This window comes from Carlito syrichta, unplaced genomic scaffold (genome assembly GCF_000164805.1).
Source record: "Carlito syrichta isolate Samal-C Ts95f unplaced genomic scaffold, Tarsius_syrichta-2.0.1 Scaffold308142, whole genome shotgun sequence".
Classification (NCBI taxonomy): domain Eukaryota; kingdom Metazoa; phylum Chordata; class Mammalia; order Primates; family Tarsiidae; genus Carlito; species Carlito syrichta.
This window is the reverse complement of record NW_007252238.1, coordinates 600,261-621,311: the sequence shown is the minus strand read 5'-3', so window position 1 is coordinate 621,311 and position 21,051 is coordinate 600,261. Positions and strand designations below refer to the sequence as shown.

Sequence of the window (21,051 nt, the reverse complement as noted above, 5' to 3'; positions counted from 1 at the left end):
CACCGCAGCCTCCACGTGCTGGGCTCTGGCGATCCTTCCACCTCAGCCTTCCAAGTAGCCGGAATTACAGGCATGTGCTATCACGCCCGGCTGATTTTTTGATTTATTGTAGAGATGAGGTCTCGCTGCCCAGGCGGGTCTCGAACCCGCAGGCTCAGGCAATCCACTCACCTCGGCCTCCCAAAGGCGCGGGACTATAGGCTGAGGCACCGATCCCGGCACTTTTTTTTTTTTGAGTCTGGTTCTCACTTTGTCGTCCAGGCTAGAGTACAGTGGCACCATCACAGTTGACGGCAGTCTCAACTTCCTGGGTTCAGTCAATCTTTCCACCTCAGCCTCCCAAGTAGCTGGGACTACAGGCATGCACCACCACACCCAGCTAATTTTTATTTTTATTTTTGTAGAGATGAGGTCTCAGTATGCTGCTTAGGCTGGTGTCGAACTCAAGCAATCCTCCCGCCTCAATCTCCTAAAGTACTGGCGTGAGCACCCGTCCCACACTGGAAATTTCTTGAGGTAAATACCTGCTCTTACTAAAAAGTTTAAAGCTAGTGTTTAGTAATGCATCAAATTTATTTTTTTTAGTAAGTAGTCAAAGGTATTTACAGAAACAAAGGTAGCCATGATAATGCCATGCAATTTTTATGGCTTAAAAAAAAAGTAATCGCTGACCATCAAGATTAGACAGAAGTACCCAAAGTCAATATGAGCTAAATGTCAAACTTTCCAATGTTTATTCATTGCATTGTTGTAACTCACTGATAACTCAAGAAAGTACAATTTTAAAGGTTTCTGAAGATAAAAGAAAAGGAACAGAAATTCTTGTCAAGGGGGAAAAAGAGGGGAAAGAAGAATCTACAGATTTAAAGGAACTTAGGTTAGCAAGCAAATGTAATATGCTTGGCTCCAGACCAACTGCCATTGGGGATTAGGGGAGAAAAGGGAAGACAGAATTTGAATGCCTATCAAAATAACTTGAACATGACTGATTCTTTATCAAATTAAGGAATGACTGATTGTTGATGATAAGACTATTGTGATTTGAGTTTTGTTTGTTTTTTTTTCCAGAGACAGGCTCACTCTACCTAGACTGAAGTGCAGTGGCACAATGATAGCTCACTGCAGCCTCAAGCTTCTAGGTTCAAGTAATCCTCCCACTTCAGTCTCCTGAGTAATTAGGATTATGTGTGTGTCACTATGCCTGATTACATTTTTTTTTAATTCTTGTAGAGACAGGATCTCTCACTATGTTGTCCAGGCTGGCCTCAAATTCCTGGTTTCAAGTGCTCCCTCCTGGCTCCCAAAGCACTGGGCCTTCCAAACCACTGGGATTAAAGGAGTGAGTCACTGCCTCCAGCCCAGGATATCGTGTTTTTGTAAAAACTGTTGGCTTTCTTAGAAATAAAGCAAGTCCCCTACAGACGAACAAGTTCTGTTCCGAAAGCACATTCGTAAGTCCAATTTGTTTATAAGTCCAACAGAGTTAGCCTAGGTTCCCAACTACTACAATCTACTTTTACAATCTACTTTTACGCTTGCTTCCAGACACCCTGGGCTTGAAATAAAGATACTGTACTATTATCCTCTATACAGTACAGTAAACTACACAAAAGCACAACCACTTGTAGAGGATGTACACATGTGACAATGTATGCTAAATACATGAACTAACTTATATGACTGGATATGTGAACACACATTTGCATCTTTGAAAGTTCACAACTTGAAGGTTCATATGTAGGAGACTTATTGTATACTGACGTATTCATTTTAAAAAATGATGTGATACTGGGCTTTCTGTCAAAACAATGGGGGATGCAGCAAGGAGCATGAGGGGGGATTCAAAAAAACAGAACACCAACTTGTCTAGTGGAGAAGCCTATACTACAAGGGGCCTGTCCTCTAACAGATTTATTAATAAAAAACATAAATAAATATTTATTTATATTAATTTGTTTCCCTGGATGAGAAAGATATTCAAAGAGAAACATTTTGCCGTTGTGGAAGTGGTGAAACAAAAAATGGCAGAAACACTAAAAGGCATCAGAATTAACAAGTTCAAAAACTGGTTTGAGCAGTGGGAAAAAGTGTCTCAAGGTGTAATGCATCAAACAGAAAGTACTTGGAGGGTGACTGAAGTCTAAACATGTATGAATTGACACATAATTTTTTATAAATAAATCTGTTAGAGGGCAAGCCCCTTGCAGTACAGGCTCCCCCCACTAGACAAGTGTTCTACAAACACACTGGCATTGGTGTACCAGCTAGTGTTGTTGTGAGAGGCTGCGTTCAGCTTCAGTGATTTTTTTTTTTTTTTGAGACTGCTTCAGTGTGTTTGCCCATTTCCTGATAGGTGATTTACAAGCACACCTGCCTACACCGCACTGAGTGTTCGGCAACTTTTGACCAAAAATCGGCATGACCCTCATTGCCCCACCCTCCCTATTCACCCACTCTCCCCTGAGCGACTTTGTATCCCCGGATGAGAAAGATATTCAAAGGGAAATTTTTTGCTGGTGTGGAAGCGGTGAAACAAAAAATGACAGAAGCATTAAAAGGAATCAGAATTAACAAGCTCAAAAACTGGTTTGACCAGTGGGGAAAAGTGTCTTAATAGGTGTAATGCATCAAACAGAAAGTACTTTGAGGGTGACTGAAGTCTAAACATGTACGAATCAATACACAATTTTTTATAAATAAATCTGGAGGTTTTGGGGTCTCCCCTTACATGTTTATTTCTATTTTATCACCCCTTGCTGGAATGCAACCTCCTTGAAGGTAAGGACTTTGCTTTGTGTCCTTTTAACTATGTCCTCAGATCCTAAACAATAATTGGAACATAAGAGGAGATAAAGAAATATCAGCTGGAATGCTCAGGATCCTAGTAAAGTACAACTTAATATCAAAGAGGGTTAAGAACAAAAACTGATACTCTTCCCTTGAGCCCAGGAGATGGTGGCAAAGGTGAGCCGTGATCATGCCACTGCACTCAAGCCTGGGCCATAGAGTGAGACCCTGTCTCACTCACACACACACACACACACACACACACACACAAATACTCTTAACATAAACCAAGAACAGGTACCTCCATCACTCACACACACACTGACACTCATTTTTCATAGTACAAAAGTGACATCAAGGTACTATTTTTATCCATTATCCTAGTTAGTCTTTCTTAAATAGCTGAAAAATCAATGACTACAGGTTCTCAAAAATAAAAGCTGAATCTATCTACATGAGTCAGACCTCACTGGACACAGTATCTACACACACCCTCTATAGTATTTGCAATATATACAAAATACCTAAGAATTTAGGAACCAGTACAAATTGTATTCATGCTTTTAAAGAACATATATCTCTCTCACTTTTGAAATCAAAAATCAGGCCAGATACAGAGGCGCACACCTGTAATCTCAGCACAGCACTTTGGGAGGCTGAAGTGGAAGGACTACTTAAGGCCAGGAGTTCGAGACATGCCTGGACAACACTTCAAAACCCCACCTCTACAACCAACTTAAAAATTAGGACCAGACTTGGTGGCTCAGCCTGTAATCCCAGCACTTAGGGAGTCTAAGACGAGAGGAGCCTGAGCCTGGGAGGCTTCAGACCTGCCTGGACAACTTGGTGAGATCTCGTCTCTACAATAAATCACAAAAATTAGCCAGGTGTGGTGGTGTGCATCTGTAGTTCCAGCTACTTGGAAGACTGAGGTGGAAGAATTGCCTAAGCCCAGCAGGTCGAGGCTGCAATGGCCAAGAGCGTGGGCGACAGAGTGAGACTCCAACTCAAAAAAAAAATTCGTTGGGCATGGTGGCACATGCCTGTAGTCCCAGCTGCTCAGAAGGCAGAGGCAAGTAGATCACTGGAGCCTAGGAGCTTGAGGCTCCAGCGAGCTACGATGAAGCCACTATACTCCAACCTGGGCCACAAAGCAAGACCTTGTCTCAAAAATAAAAATAAAAAAATAAAAACCAGTCTCCTCCTCCTACTTCCGCCTCTAGTGCAACTTAACTCACCAGATAGCCCCACCAGCCACCACCTGGGAGATCACAGCAAAATCTAGGAAACTGGTTGGGGTCAGAGCACCTGCTTCTTATCACAAAGCAGCTCTACCTCTTAGATGCCACATGACCTTGGGCAAGGTAATGTGCCTCAGTTTCCTTATCTGTAAAACGGGGAGTAATAACAGTATCGACCTCATAGCTGGTGTGAGAATTAAATGACTTAATATTAAGTAGACAGCTTAGAACAGTTCCAGGCACAGAGTCAAGATTAACTATCACTACCATGTTCAATATTATTTCTACTGCATCTGAACCCACTCATACACTAACACTGTAACACAATTCCAGCTAGCACTCATTCTCGAGAACATCGAAAAAAGGAGTTTGTCGTTTGTTTTGAAGCCTTGGGGGAAAGGGGAAACAGTAAGAACAGACTGTGTGTCATAATCCGATGACAATTCTACTGTTAATTTTTGTTCAATTAAAGAACATCGTTAGGGAGGAAATATCATTAGGAAGGAAATGCAAGCTTTCAATAAAGGTGAAAACAGATTATTCGATATCCTCAAAATTCATGGCTGGGCATATGTTGCTTTCAACATATGATGGTCTTACCAGATCATCACTGCATGGGAAAGTACCCCATAGAGGGTAGTTATTCTTATTCTTGCTATGATCATGGACCTCAACGCAAAGTGGGATCTCGCAGACTTCCAGGGCCACCTTCTCACCCTCACCACCCAGCCTAGAAATCTACAGAGGTGTGAGTCAGTCACTAACATTATGGACCTGCTGTCCCTCTGCCTCTAGCTCAGCTTTTCTGCTTTTAGCTCCCTGAAGTATTAAGGATCTACGTGAGATTTTATTTACATGACAGTGTTCTGCCACTAAAGCTAGAAAGCACTGATGCCGTCTGACCCGACATCTGACGCGCGAAGAAACAAGGCCTTGGTTTAGAGGCCCAGCAACTTCTCCAAGAGCTGACTGCGGTCAGACCCTGGTGCAACTCTAATTTGGGCTCCTGAGACTCCATCCACAGCTCTGCCTACGACAGTGCACCACTGCACACGCAGAGAGATATCTCCAGATTTCTACCAGAACCAGCTTCTAAGCCCAGTTCCAATCCCCACTTTGAAGTCTGACTTACCTAAATCCCTCTCAACTCACCATAATTTCTCTCTGTTCTTCCAGATTCTTCAAAAAATTTGAAAATTCACGTAAGGAAGCATCTGTAAGGAGAAAGGAACGATGACTTGGTGGCCAAGGCAAGGGAAAACAAACCCAAAACCCATGTTTCTTTACCTATGCAGCGTTCATCATCTGTCTCAGCATCACCGATAAACTCAAACTTGAAGTCTCTGAGTGAATGAGCAAACTTCCGCTGAGCTGCTGACAGACCTAGAAAGAAAGGAAGAGTGATGACTTAGGCGCCTGCCTCAAGTCAAGGCGCAGAAGTGATAACTTAGGCGCCTGCCTCAAGTCAAGGCGCAGAAGAAATGTGTTCGCTCTAAGATTGGTAGGGCCATGGATCGCTCCTCTACGTGGTCCGTGAGAAGACACAGCCAAGAGGCCCATCGTCCTCAACCTGGCCCTATCAAGGTAGCCCCTGTCTCCGAGACTCCATTCTGGCCCAGAACCAGGGCTGGAGAAAGTTACTTCCTCCCCCATCTGCTTCTCCTCAGATCCCATTATTTCAAATTGCTCCCTAAAGCACTTTCCCTTTCTCTACTTACTCAGGTCAAAACCTGCCAGATTCTAAAGCTCCCACTGTGATGAGGAAGCCCCACACCAGACAGCATCTCTGGGGCTGGCTGAGATCTGGCTGCCTGCCACGGTTTCAAACAGAAGAGTCTCGAAAACTTAAGGTCAGTCAACCAGGTGCTCTTAACTGAGTGCCGAAGAACCACTCCAGCCAGAGAAACCCAGAAATTCAAAAAGGATGTTCATAGGCCAGGAACGGTGGTTCGCTTCTATAGTCCCAGCACTTTGGGAGGTGGAGGCAAGAGGATTGCCTGGGGGTTCAAGACCAGCCTGGGCAACCTGGCAAGACCTCATCTCTGCGAGAAGTCAAAAAATTAGCCAGGTATGATGGCGCGCGCCTGTAGTTCCAGCTACTTAGAAGGCTGAGGTGAAAGGATCACCTGAGCCCAAGAGGTCAAGGCTGCAGTAACCATGATCATGCAACAAAGTGAGACGCCGACTCAAAAAAAAAATAGAATGTTCATAGAAAATCGCATCAGAAAGAAAACTGAAGTCCAAGATGAAATCAATGGTAGAATTAATTCTGCAAAAGGCCTATAGAAGTCCTCATCTTAATCAGAGATTAACAGAATACTTGAAAACACTAGGGGTTTTTTTGGAGGGGGAGCTGGTAAAGACGAGGTCTCGCTATGTTGCCCAGGATGATCTCTAACTCCTGGGTTCAAGCAATCCTCCCACCTTGGCCTCCCAAAGTGCTGGAATTACAGGCATGCGTCATCATACCTGGCCTGGAAAACACTAGTCCTAAAACAAGCTAACATTTATTTGATGGGCCATGCACCATTCTAGGTGACACCCGTATTTTATCTCAATCAATATTCTCAAGAGACATATAAAGATTACTATCTCATTTTACAAGCCAGTGCTCATTGAAGTTAAGTAATTTGCATAAGGCTGCGCAGCTATGAACGAGAACGACAAAGGCTTGGTTTTACGCCAAAGCCATTGGTCAAAAGCCCATGCCCTGACCAGTGAACGATCCTGCCTCTGTTTTAAAAGCAATTTCTAAGAAGCTGCTTACGAACTCCTGCATCACACACAGCTCCTGTCTCAGCATAATGAAGACTGATGGTGTCATATTATGCTAAAATTCCACATCAAGCAAGTGGAAAACTTGAAAAAAGTCAAATGCAGTCCATAACTGATCAGGATACTCGCATGCAGTAAATAAGTACACATGGACACAAAAGTGAAGCAAAGATGTAAAAATTGAGTGTTGCTTTTTAATGAGATAGTGAGATAGGAAGCGTAATTTTCCTTTTTATTTTATTCATTGTATAGCTGACAAACAAGAAATAAAAGCCCCCCAAAATCTTATTTTTACACTAGAAAATGCTTTTTCTTTTTTTAACCAGATGTTTATGCCCAGTTATTAAGCACAATGCCTCCCCTGTGCCCCTCTTCTCTCACTTCCGAAACTAATTATGCTCATCAGCTCCTTCAGCTGCTGTCATGTTTTTACTGTTGTTAATAGTCTTATTTGTAGAGCGATTTTAGGATCAGAGAAGAACTGCAAGACAGACTGAAACTCTGACTCTGAAAAATTTAAAATAAATACATAAAATTTGAGTCAAGACAGGCACCCATCCAGAAGGCATAAATAACTGCTACAAATCAATGAGGTAAGGTAGAAATCTCAATAAAATATTGTGCAAAAACATTTGAATAGGCACTTCACAAATGGAAGCAAAAGAAATCCAAAGAGCTGATAACCACTTGAAAAGGCGCTCAAACTCATTAATGATGACAAAGTGAAAATTAACACCTCAAGATACCTCAGTACACAATCCAATTGGCAGAAATTAATACATCTAGCAACTCCAAGTAATGGTGTGACTTTAAGTGTGTACAGCAACAAATTTTATTCCAGTTGTGAAAGGAAAAATTGGTGTCATTCTTTTTTAAGTAGTTTGGCATTTTCTAGTAAATTTGATGATATCACTACAACCCAGAAATTTTCTTCCTAGATAAATTTCCAAGATAAAGTCTCTTGCACATAGGCACACGTAGATATGTATTTGAAAAATCTACAATAGAAATGATCACAGTAATAGCCAAACACTGAAAAAAAAAATCAGTAGAATAAATGAATAAATTATAGTAGAGTCACATACTATAAAGTAAAGAATAACTACGAATTCACTTATCGGCAGAGACGAACTTCACAAGTTGGAAAGAAAGACGCAAGTCACAAAAGAACACACAGCATAGTTCTTTTGCATAAAGTTCAAAACAAGCTACACTAAAGTATTTGTTTGGGTCTCATATATAGGTCGTAAAATCATAAATTAGCAAGTGAATCATTGTCTCAAAGTCATACAATGTTTAAAGAAGGGTGATACAGTCAGAAAGCTCCAAGGAGATTAAAGGCATTTTATTCCATAACCTAGTGGTCAGTTTGTAGATGCCTGATTTAGTGTGCTTAAAAATATGTATTTGTTTCATATACTTCTGTATTTTTGGTATAATTGCACAATTAAGAAATAAAAATGTGGCCGGGCACTGTGGCTCACGCCTGTACTCTCAGCACTTTGGGAGACGGAGGTGAGACGGTTGCCTGAACCCAGGGGTTTGAGATTAGCCTGGGTCTGAGATTAGCCTGGGCAATATGGTGAGACCTTGTCTCTACAATAAATCAAAAAATTAGCCAGGCATGATGGCATGCGCCTGTAGTTCCAGCCACTTGGAAGGCTGAGGTGGAAGGATCACCCGAGCCCTGCAGGTCAAGGCCGTGGTAGCCATGATCGTTATCACTGCACTCCAGCTTGAGTGACAGAGTGAGACTCTGACTCAAAATAATAAATAAGCATTTTAAAGACATTTTTAAAAGTAGGCTCAAGCCTGTAATCCCAGCACTTTGGAAGGTTGAGGCGAGAGGATTGCCTGAGCACAGTGGTTCGCAACCAGCCTGGACAACTTGGCAAGACCTCATCTCTACAATAAATCAAAAAATTAGCCAGGCATGGTAGCGTGCACCTGTAGTTCCAGCTACTTGGAAGGCTAAGGCGGAAGGATGGCCTGAGCCCAGCAGGTAAAGGCTGCGGTGACTGTGATCATGCCACTATCCTCCAGCCTGGGCAACAGAGTGAGACTCTGACTCAAAAAAAAGTCAGGCTACTCTAAAATAACTTAGCTTCTATTGTAAGCCAGGCAGATATGCCACAATTTTCCAAGGTCTAGCACACTGACACATGCCCAACTCACACCAGTCTATGAGCCCTTGGTTTGCAGCTCCCCCAGCCCGCATGTCCATAGACCCAACCCTCAACACGTGACCCAGCTCAGAATACCCTCCTCTCACCAGCCCTTCTAGAAGAATGCCACCCTCTCTCCACGGCCCTCTCATTCCGTTGCTGTTTTATTTTTGTCATAGCATTTCTGACCGGAAATTATCTCACTTGATCTATGTATATGCATTATTATCGACCTTCCCAGTAGAAAAATCACTTCCCTGGAGCAGCAACTGACGGTCCTGGGCTTCACAATGTCCCTAAAACAGGGGCCACAATTGCAAAGTAGGTATAATAGAATGGTTTTGTTTCATGTACCTGTTTCCAAATATTGATAGTCCATGGGCTTACCTTCTTTGTCTGTTTGTTTTTAAGTCAGAGTCTCACTCTGTCGCCCAGGCTGGAGTGCAGTGACATGATCACAGCCACCAAAGCCTGCATCTCCTGGGCTCAGGCGTCCTTTCGCCTCACCCTCTTGAGTAGCTGGGAATACAGGTACACGCCACCATGCCTGGCTAATCTTTTTTGATTTATTGTAGAGACGGAGTCTCACCATGTTGCCCAGGCTGGTCATTTTTTAATAACTATATATTTTGCTAATAGTTTGATTTACCAGATCTCAGCAAGGGCCTGTAAGCTGGTTTCATTTATATGTGTATGATTTTATATACATAAACATGTTTATGTTTTTATTTACCTATTTATGTACAAATATTTATTATATGCATTTATATATACTACTATGAATATACTGGTAGGAACTAATATTTTCCTCCTTAGAAGCTGTTTTCATAGAGTATTGTATTAGAAATTACCAGGTCAAAGGCTAAAGGATAACTTAAAGACAGTGTTGCATGTAGTCAGGATCTGATGCTCTTTAGAAAGTTAAAATTAAGTGCATCCATTTTTCCACATTTATTTCATAGTCCCTAATTCTGTTAGTTGAAAATGTGTCTAACAGTAGATTAAAGTTGGGTTTAGGACAAGGCATGGTGGTTCACGCTTATAATCCTAGTGTGTAGGAAGGCTGAGGTGGGAGGATCACTTGAGTTGAGGAGTTCAAGACCAGCCTGTGCAACATAGCAAGATCCTGACTCTAAAATTTGTTTATTAATTTGTCAGGCGTGGGTGGCTCATACCTGCAACCCCAGCAATTCGCAAGGCTGAGACAGGAAGACTCTAACTCAAGAGTTCAAGGCTACAGTAAGCTATGAATGTGCAACTACACTCTAGTCTGGGTGACAGAGTGAGATCCCGTCTCTCTTTTTTTTTTTTTAATTGGAGTCTCATACTGTCACCTAGGCTAGAGTACAGTGGCACACTCACAGTTAAAACAGCCTCCACCTCCTGGGCTCAGGAGATCTTTCCGCCTCAGTCTACCAACCACGCCAGGCTAATTTTCTGATTTATTCTAGAGACAAGGTCTCACCAAGTTGCCCAGGCTGATCTCAAATCCCTGGACTCAGGCATTCCTCTCGCCTCCGCCTCTCAAAGTGCTGGGGTTACCGGTGTGAGCCACCACATCCAGCTAGGACCCCGTCTCTTCTAAAAATATATTAAATTAAAATTAAAAACTGGATTCATTTACATAGCTAGTCTGATGTATTTCTTCCCATGTAAGTAGCACTACCCTTGTGCTAAGCACTGCAGTCACGTCATTTCTTCATTTTAAGATATAATCATTCCCCACTCATTTTTTCCCTTTCTGTTGATCTCCTTCTGGTGTTATTAGAGTTCATTATGTAAAATTTTAACTGTCTAAAAATTTGACTGCACCAAACTCCATTCCTTTTAATAATTACAAATGTAATCACTCTTCCATTACTTAGTACACATTAAATTTATTTATTATCCCACAAACTTCATACTTTTATAGCTATGTCTATCTTTCCAAACATAAAACTATAAGCCAGTTTACTAAATGTGGCAAGGAACAGTGGCTCACTCCTGTAATCTCAGTAATTTGGGAGGCTGAGGCAAGGGGATTGCTTGAGCCCAGGAGTTTGAGACCAGACTAAGAAACATAGTAAGACTTCATTTCTGCAAAAAAAAAAAGAAAAGAAAAGAAATAAAAAAGTTAGCCGGGCATGGTGGCATTTGCCTATAAACCCAGTACTTTTGGGAGGCTGAGGCAGAAGTACTGCCTGAGTCCAGGAGGTCAAGGATGCAGTGTGCCATAATCGTGCTACTGCACTCTAGTCAGGGTGACAGAGTGAAACATTGACTCAAAAAAAAAAAAAAAAAAATTCAGAGAGTTTACTAAATTTAATGCAATCCATTAAGTGTGTTTTCTTTCCAAGTTCATTGTAACCTCGAACTCCTGGGCTTAAGCAATCCTCTAGCCTCAGCCTCCCCAGTAGCTGGAACTGCAAGTACCATCACCTGGCTAAATTTTTATTTTTTGTAAAGATGGGGTCTCACTATGTTGCTAGGTAGCAATTTCTAACTGACTAATTACAAAGGCCAGCAATATTCCTCTCCTGGTGCTAGATGGTGGGGGCGGGGACAGTGAGGTACTAGAGGAAACTAACCTTTATTGAGCACCTGCACTATGCTAATTGTCCTACAAACTTTATTTCAACTACTCCTTATAATAAGCCTGCAGAGTAGGTGTTGGGTTTTGTTTGTTTGTTTTTTGAACAAGTAGGGTAAGTAGATTCAGAGGTAGATTAGTGACTTGATTAGTAGACCTCTTCGGACTGCTGGTAATAAGTCCCAGAGGCATAGGATCAACTCCCTAGTTTCTCAAACTTCCCTGAATGTTCATTACACCATCCGACCTCCGAGAGATTTCACAGTATTCCCAGGTCCTTTGCCCAAATCTCAACTGGTATGAAACCATCAGCTCTCTGAATGAGTCTAATGCAGAATTCTTTTTTTTTTTTTAATAGAGACAAAGCTTGCAGTGAGCCATGTTTGTGCCACTGCACTTCAGGGTAAGCCAGAGAGTGAGACTCCAACTCAAAAATAAAGAATGAATGAAATTCAGGTTTGCAGAGCCTCCCAACTCTGGCCCAAATTGCCACCACTTACCCTTGGTGACTCTACAAATGAGACGATTATTTCTTACAGCAGAGCTATCCATTTATTAACAATTTTTAGTTAAGACCATGTAATATTAGACAAATGTAGGCACTCAGAGAGGGTGGATGGGGGACCTGTCTGTTGGGGTCCCTCTGCCTTTACTTCTAGACAGCAGAGTTGGTGCACAAAAACCCCTAAAGTGACAAGGCTGACTCCAGTCATGAAGTCATAGCCACTATCTCCTACAACTTCCAAGCCCACCAACTGAAGCATTAATGGACACTTGAAAAAATGTGGCGTGGGCTTGAAAAGAAAAAGGAAGCTGAATAAATGCACTTTTCTCACTCATTACATTTCAATACAGGACACTTTAAAAATCATATTACAGGCTGCAGTGGTTCACACCTATAATGCCAGCACTTTGGGAGGCCAAGCAGAAGGACTGCTTGAGCCCAGGAGTTCAAGACCAGCCTGGGCAACATGGGGAGACCTCGTTTCTACAAAAAAAATAAATAAATAAGCCAGGAATGATGGTACATGCCTGGAGTCTCAGCTACTGCGGAGGCTGAGGTAGAAGGATAGCCTGAGCCCAGGAAGTCAAGGCTGTGGTGAGCCATGATCATGCCACTACACTCCAGCCTGGGTGACAGAGTGAGACCATGACTCAAAAACAATGACAACATTAGGGTCCAAAGCCCCTTTATAAGTATACAAATTGCACTTAGAAGCTCACCTCCCTTTGCATGTACAGAACCAAATAATTAGATTATCCACTGTGCAAAGGACTGTCAAGGCTTCTGCCTCACACTCTACACTTCAAAGCCTGCGCCAAAATTCTTCCATGTTTGATTTAAAGAAAAACAGGGTACAGGCTCTAAGAACTTAATAGCCTTCATGCCAGACCCATATCAAGGAAATGCTGCTGATGTTAATCCAAGCAACTTGGAAGTGAAACGAAATTCCTCTAGGATTGTAGACCAGCTTCATATTTTCCTTCATGTTTTCCAGATTTACAAAACCAGTTGTGGTACTGTATATAAGAACATCATTCAAGTCAGAAAAGAAAGCAAATAATTCATTTTGTAGGTATAAAAAAAGGTGTAAACATCTCGTAAGCCCAGAATGCATTACAGGGCTAGTCTAGGCCTGCTTCAGGGAAAATCATAGACTGTTCTAGAAGCAGCTCATGGGCCAACACACTCTCTGGTACCTTTAAAGTAAAGTATTCCTGGCTCTGACTCTGTAAATCCTGCCAACGTGGGGTGTCTGCATAGTAAGTTCTTCTTAATCATGGAGTAAACAACATCTAAAGTCACAAGGACGACTTGAAGTGACAAATTCATGGGGCAAAAGGAAAACAAGCCAAGTTTACAAAGATGCATATGCCCCAAAACAAATCCACAAACGTAGACTGCAGGGCTCAAAATCCAACATGGCGCCTAACAGACAACCAAATACAGTTTAACAAAATAGCCAGTACTTAACTCTAAAGATGCTTCAGACGAGGAGTAATCTAGGAGCTCAACAGTAATCTGCAGGCAAGTCCTCACTGGAGAGCATCATCCAGCCTCCACTGAATCACACTCCAGACTCCAACTCCAGACTCCAACTGCGCTGCATACATCCCCACGCGCTGCATACATCCCCACATGCAGAACTCCTGGGACTAGGTACTATAGACAGAGTCCCTGCCATAGCAGGCGACTGAATGGGAAGAGAATGCTGGTGATCACCTAGCTCATTGGTTGCCCAACTGCCTTTGGTCAGTTTCCTTTGTTCAAAACACATCTTCTTTACAGTAGGAACAGAAAAAAGAGATAAAACAATTAACATGTATGTATTAGTTTCCTATTGCTGCAATAACAAATGACCACAAACATAGTAGCTTAAAACAATACACATTTATTATCTGACAGTTTTTGGAGGTCAGATGTCTAAAATGGGGGTAAACTTGGAGTGTCAGCAGGGCTATGTTCCTTCTGGAAGCTTTAAGGAGAATCCACTTCTTTGCCTTTTCCGAAACCTCGAGGCTGCCCACATTCCTGGGTTTGCAGCTCGAGTCACCGATGGTATCTTTCTGAACTCTGTTCTGGCATCATTTCTCCTTGTCTTTTTAGGACCACTGTGATTACATGAGCCCACAGATAATCCAGGACAATCCCCCTCATCTCAAGGTCCTTAATTTTATCACACCTGAAAGTCTCTTTTGCCATGTAAAATAACATTCACAGGCTCCAGGGATTAGGATGAGATCTCAATAGAGGGTCATTATTCTGCCCACCAAAGCTTATAATGTCAGGTACTCTACTAATCACTTTACATTTGTTGAGTCAGTTAACTACCACAACAGAGGAGGAAACTGAGATGTACAGAGATTGCCCAACTTTCCCAAGATCATATATCTAGTAAGTAGTGGATCACAGAGATAAGCAAACATCGTTCTGGGTACCATGTTAAGGAGAACCAGCCACAGCAGCAGAATGACACATTAGGAGGGTACTGCCCTGACCAGGTAAGACATAATGAGAGTTCCTTAAAGATGTTCTGGAAACTATGCCAATAACCAGTGAGAGGTATCAACCTAATAATTTGGGGCTCTACGTGCAAAAATTTCCCCAAGAATAGCAATCATCTTTAAAGATCCTTGGCTTCAATGCCAAGAAAGCCTGGTTTGTAAGTGCCACGGTAATTAGTAAGGTGTTCCCCCGTTTTTTGTTTTCTTTTGTCTTTTAGTGCAGTGGCGCGATCCCAGTTCACCACAGCCTCGAACTCCTGGACTCAGGCGATCCTCTCACCTTAGCCTACCGAGAAACTGGGACTAAAAGTGTGCACCACATGTGGCTAATTTTTGCATTTTTTCTAGAGATGAGGTCTCACTATGTTTCCTAGGCTTTGGCCTCCCAAAGTGCTGGGACTACAAGCGTGAGCCACTGTCTGACCTTGTTCCCCCTGTATTATGGGTTAAATTGTGTCCTCCCAAAATCTGTATGTTGAAATATCTCAGAATGTCCTTATTTGGAGACAGGGTCTTTGCAGAAGTAATCAGTGAAAGTGAGGTCATAAGGGTGGACCTTGCTCCAGTATGACTTATGTCCCAAAAAAAGGGGAAATTTCAACAAGAGATATGCACAGAGAGAAGACAATGTGGAGAAACACAGGAACAAGATGGTCAGCTGCAAGCCAAGGAGAGAGGCCTGGAACAAATCCTCCCTCACGGTCCTCAGGAATCAACTCTGCTCACACCTCAATCCAGGACTTATGGCCTCCAGAATTGTGAGGCAAAGGACTTCTGTTGTTTAAGCCCCATACTCTGTGGTTCTTCATTTCGACAGCTCTAGAAGACTAACACACCATGATACTTTGCTAGTAGAAAAATGGGGGTTACAAGGGAATTTTATCCTTGGGGATAAAAGCAATATACAAATAAGAACACTATTTGCAAGTATTATTTATAAAGATCATGGATTTTGTTAAGCTCAATGACAAAACACAGACTATTCAAGCTTTTGGGTACCGAATATAGTAACTTGACAAACAAAGTGGTTTCCGAATTGTCCCAAGAAAGGGGAAGCACAAAGGAAAGCAAAGCCACATGCAGGAGGAATGTCAAGACAAGTCACCTTGTTAACCACAGTATATACTTAGGGCCCAAAGTAAATATTCATAGGGATTTAGGTATCAGGTGTTCATTCGGCTTAATGAATACGAGCCTTTTTACTGGACTTTCACCATTTCATAACACACATGAAAAACTCGGTTCCCAAACAAAGCCAAGAGGTACTGTAAAACTCCTCCATCTCACCCTAACTCGTCAATATGTATTTTCTTTAAAATAAATATTTTTAAGTTTAAAAAAAGAGAGATTCATTCTAACAAAGGGTTAAAACCTCCTGTGTTGTACCCCAAGGTAAGGCAGGATCACAAGGACAAAAAGAAATGCTGCAGGAAATGACCAATGACCTGCTGGTCGGTCACCCAAGGTGTCATATAAATACAAAGAAGGGGGCTGGGCACAGTGGTTCACGCCTGTAATCCCAGCACCTTGGGAGGCTGAGGTGGGAGGACTGCTTGAGTCCAGAAGTTCAAGACCAGCCTGGGCAACACAGGAAGACCTCGTCCCTACAAAAGATAAAAAATTTTAAAAATAGCTAGGCATGGTGGTGCATACCTGCAGTTCCAGCTACCTGGAAGGCGGAGGCAGAAGGATCACCTGAGTTCAGGAGTTTGAGACTGCCGTGAACTGCGATCGTGCCACTGCACTCAGCCTGAGTGAGACTCTGCTTGAAAAAAATTTTTTAAATGGCCCAGCTATCTCACAGATTCAGGGATTGCCTCCTGCGACTTTTTAGATGGATGATTTCTGCTTTTAGGGCCTTTTTGTGGAATTTTATGTGTTCACGTAGTAAAGAATTCAGAGATAATTTTGGTCTTTAAGGGATTTTTTTGTACACCCTGGCCTATACCTGACTTGTGGCTCATGGCCTCTGCTACCGTTTCACAGCTCTTGGGCAGGGGACTGCCCTAATCACAGCCCCTACTGGGAAGAAAGCACCCTGTAACTGTGTGGCCTCCTCCGTTCCTCTCCCGGGGGTGGTCAATTTGATTGGGGTGAGGCACCCTATGGCTGTCTCTGCCGTGGCCTTCTGTGGGAAAAACATAAGCCAGGCCAATTTGATTCTCTTGAGAATTTTAATTATGGAAATAAGAAGGAAAAAGCAGTGGAAGCCGAAGCTGAAAGAATGCCAAAGGTCCGGGACAGGCTTTGCCAGGCAACGGCATGGTAGCAAACCCAGAGTAAGCTGCGATCTGACAGCAAGAATTAATACCAAGTATGAAGATAAGACAGTTGCATGTGACGGAAAGGAAAGTAAACACACAGAGAGAAGCCAAGTATGCTCATGGCAGAGACCCAGAGAGAAGATCCCAGGCAGGCTGTACTGCGAGTTCTTTCTCATGGCAAGTTGCTCACATTGTGCTGGGCTCTTTCCAATTGTCTTCTCATGACTGAGACTTTATTCCTTGCATTCAGAAGGGCCTAACTCGAATCAATTGTGTTGTCCACGTAGTCCTCCTCATTCCTATCTAAAGCAGCAGTCCCCAACACTTTTGGCATCAGGGATCAGTTTCATGGAAGATATTTTTTCCACAGCTGTTGGGGGGTGGTGGGGATGGGACACATCAGGCATTAGATTCTCATAAGGAGCTCGCAACCTAGATCTGTCCCATGCGCAACCTAGATCCCCTCCCATGCGTAGTTCACAGTAGAGTTCATGCTTCTAAGAGAATCTAATGCCACCATCGATCTGACAGCAAGTAGGCTCCAATCCCCCGACACTCACTTCCTGCTGTGTGGCCCAGTTCCTAACAGACCACGGACTGGTCTGTGGTCCAGTGGTTGGGGACCGCTGATCTAAGACACCTCTTGGTTTGTTCTTAATGCCTTGAATGTCTCCTCTGCAGCTTGTGATAATATAAACGGAACTCACTTTTAGTATTGTCTTCAAGTCCCCCTTGTCCACACTATATCTTCCTGATAACTTTCATGTTATGGCTTTTTTTTCTTTTCTTTTTCTTTTTTTTTGTTTGCTTTCCATTCCATTCCTGTGGAATTTGCAAATCCAGACCCCTCCATTTTATAAGCAATAAGGGATGATGATTTCTGTCAGATCTAGGGTATAGGCTCCCTAGGGCAGCAGCCATGCCCTCTTTGTAGGCTTTTGGCTTTTTGTTTGTTTGTTTGTTTTTTGAGATAGGGTGTCACTCTGCTGCCCAGCTGCAATGCAGTGGGGTGATCCTAGCTCACTCCAGCCTTGACCTTACATGCATGAGCCACTGCACCCAGCCTCAATGGGTCATTTTAATATAGGGAACTGGTTCAACATGAAGAAATTGTAATTAAATAGTAATTAACTGGAAAACTGGTCAAATGCAGTGCTTCCATACAATTTAAATATGTGCAATAGCATTCCCTATGTGTTGGTCACGGCTCCAAGTGAGTACCTTGCACTATTAGTTCATTTAATCCTCACTCTCTACCCAATTAGGTAGACATTTTCACACCGCGTTTTACAGATGAGCATACGAAGGCAGAGTCACACCCCATTAAATGGTGAAGCCAGGATTCAAGTCCTGTGATCAACTTTCAACAGAAACCATCCTAATATACACAGGATACAAAAACTTGCTCAGGCCACAGTTGGGCCACAAGACCCTTTCTTTACCAATGCCCTTATCAAATACATCTGATGCTGTTGAAACAGCAAAGAGGTAAGAAGCAGGGGAGGAAAAAGGGATTTATGGGCAGTTCCTGGGGAAGGAACATGTCTCAAGAAGTCGGGCAGGTAAAGAGAAAACTACACTGAGGAACAAAAAGCCAGTGGGAAGAAGGACAGAAACAAAGCAAATGTGGGAAAGTGGTGGCTAGAAAACCAGTGGGGGTTGGGCAGTCTGTGAGATCTGGGCAAGGTCAAGACAGATCCTAGGCAACAGAATCCATTGAATCCACGTCCTTTAGGGCATATTCACACAGGTCTGGACCTCCTGAAAACTGGTTATATTCAAAGAAGGAAAAAGCATTATATAAGTAGATAAGATGCATGATCAACTGGTAAAATCAGTGAAAGCCTGAGAAAGGTATATTATTGATATAAAACAGTTTAGAAGGTTAGCCCCCCAAAATCTTACACAGTTTTCACCAGATGGTCAACTATGTTTTAAATAATGGAACAAGAGTATGAGTAAAGAATCCCTGTTCTATCTTGGTAAAAGAAGAAAAGAAAAAAATGAAGAGCCTGCATTCACCACTCACAATCATTCCTCTCTTTTTCCCCTCAAAAAGGGGGAATGTAAATAGGTTAGCACAGCAAACTGACAAATTTGTGTCTACATAAAGAGACAATATGGGCTGAGTACAGAGGCTCATGCCTGTAATCCCAGCACTGTGGGAAGACAAGGCTGGAGGACTGCTTGAGCCAGGAGTTCGACATCAGCCTGGGCAATATAGCAAAACCTCATCCCTATAAAAAAAAGTCAAAAAATTAGCCAGGCATGGTGGTGCATGCTGGTAGTCCCAGCTGCTTGGGAGACTAAGGCAGAAGGATTGCTTGAGCCCAGGAGGACGAGGCTACGGTTAGCCATCATCATGCTACTGTACTCCATCCTGGGAAACAGAGTAAGATCTCAACTCTAAAAAAGAAAAAAAGAGAGAGATGATATATGTAAAATACTTAAGAGAAAACACTCAGTGACTACTAGTATGACCGCTGTTACAGCAGCAGTCTCAACTTGAAAATGCAGCATATTTTCAAACAAAGGTTATGTGTCTTTTGGAAAAAGCTTAGCAGAAAACTCCATGGCCTATATTATAGTGCCATGATTTAGAATATGGGTCTGAAGTCAGACTGGGGCTCACAACCCTGTGTCACCAGTGACCAGCTATGTGACTCTAGGCCCGTTACAACACCCTCAAGCTTTTGGTTTCTTCATTAACAACCTGGAGCCAATCCTGGATTTTATATAACAAACTGCAGTGAAGGAAAATAATGAATCAAAGATTACTAAGTTCTCCTGTCTGGGTGGCCAAGATCAGTGGAACCATTGAAAGAAAAAGAGAAGTCAATAGAGGAAGCCAATTTAAGGTAAGGGAAAAAACGCATGTTAGACATTTCAGAATGTAGCAGTTCAACTAAATTCTGCAAACTGTTGCAGATAAAGGTCGGAAGCAGAGCTTTTGATTGTCAATGATCTGCAGAAAGGTTATTAAAGAATGGTTTTTGTTTGTTTGGTTTTTATAGAGACAGGGTCTCACTATGTTTCCCAGGCTGGAGTGCAATGGTTGTTCACAGCCGTGATGCCACTACTGTTCAGCTCAGGCATTCTGACCTGCTCTGTTTCTGATCTGGGCCAGATCATCCCTATTTAGGCAGGTGGTGGTCCCCCACTCCCGGGAGGTCACTACAGTGATGTTGAACTTAGTGCAGACACTCGATTCGCATAGCACAGTACAGTCCCGATTCCTGGCTCTCAATTCAAGGAGATACAGAAGAAAACAGAGGAAAGGGGATGGCATGGGAGGCAGAGAACAAAGGGGGGGGAAAGGGGGGGAGGAGGAAGGAAGGGAGAAGGGGGGGAAGCGAAGGGGAAGGGGGTGAGGGGAGAGCAGGGGAGGGGTGGGACTGCACCATCAAGAGGACCGACTTCAGGGAACACAGCAGAGGGCATAACCAGCTCTTCCTGGGAAAGGCAAAGGAGGATTCACAGGGTGTGAGCTGGATCTCAAAAGATGAGACAGCAGCAACAGGTTGGAAAAGGGGAGGGTACACTGGACCATGAGAACCACATAAACAACATGCTCTGGCACACGGTATAATGCAGGCAGTGGAAGTAAGCGGAACACATAAGGCAGGCTGGGGACATTGGCAAAGACCTGGGCTAAGAGGCTGGGTTTTCATCTTGAGGCGTTTTAAGCAGAAGAGTGATGCCTAAAAAAAAGTTTCAGTAACCTTGAGGTCATTGTATAGAATCAAATGGAAGGGGACTAAAGCGGAGAAAGCCAGAGAGAGAGGCTTTTCGGTTCATTCTGGTTCAGTAGAAGCTGAGCCCCCACAGTGTGCCAGGTTCAGATGCTTAAACCACAGAGATGATTTCCATCACTGTCCTTCTAAGCCAAGGAGCTGGCAAGGCAAGGAGGGAAGAGAAAGAGGAAACCACATCCTATTGGCATTTCGGAGCCAGAATCTACAAGAATATGAGACAGAGAGGAGCAATGTGGCATGGGGGGGGACAGCAAGAATGAGGTTTCTACGTTAGAAATGGCAAAATGTTCTAACTGTGCAGAGGACTCTCATTCTAGAAATAAGGAGTAAAAGATGTGAAACAGCACTTGGGTACAAGACCCACTAGGAATCACACACTTCCTTGAAAACTCAGTTCTGCTGTCACCTCTTCTGAGATCCCCCCGGATAGCCTCCTGTCCCCCTAGTTCAGGTGTCCCCTTCTACCGTGCTGGTGCAGTCCCACCCCTC

At 43.0% G+C, this 21,051-nt stretch overlaps 1 protein-coding gene across 3 annotated transcripts in view; it reads right to left on the bottom strand.

Moving 5' to 3' along the window:
• The window catches only part of ARHGAP10 (Rho GTPase activating protein 10), a 345,093-nt gene that overhangs the window by 247,396 nt on the left and 76,646 nt on the right, over positions 1–21,051 (bottom strand). For 2 of the 3 annotated variants that reach the window (XM_008065053.2, XM_008065055.2), the window contains exons 2-3: positions 5,316–5,411; positions 5,181–5,242 (exon numbers count right to left, since the gene is read on the bottom strand). In XM_008065053.2, the coding sequence (XP_008063244.1) occupies positions 5,181–5,183 (3 nt within the window). In that variant the 5' untranslated portion in view covers positions 5,184–5,242; positions 5,316–5,411. The remainder of the gene's footprint in view (positions 1–5,180; positions 5,243–5,315; positions 5,412–21,051) is intronic. The other variant, XM_008065054.2, reaches the window with a different exon arrangement.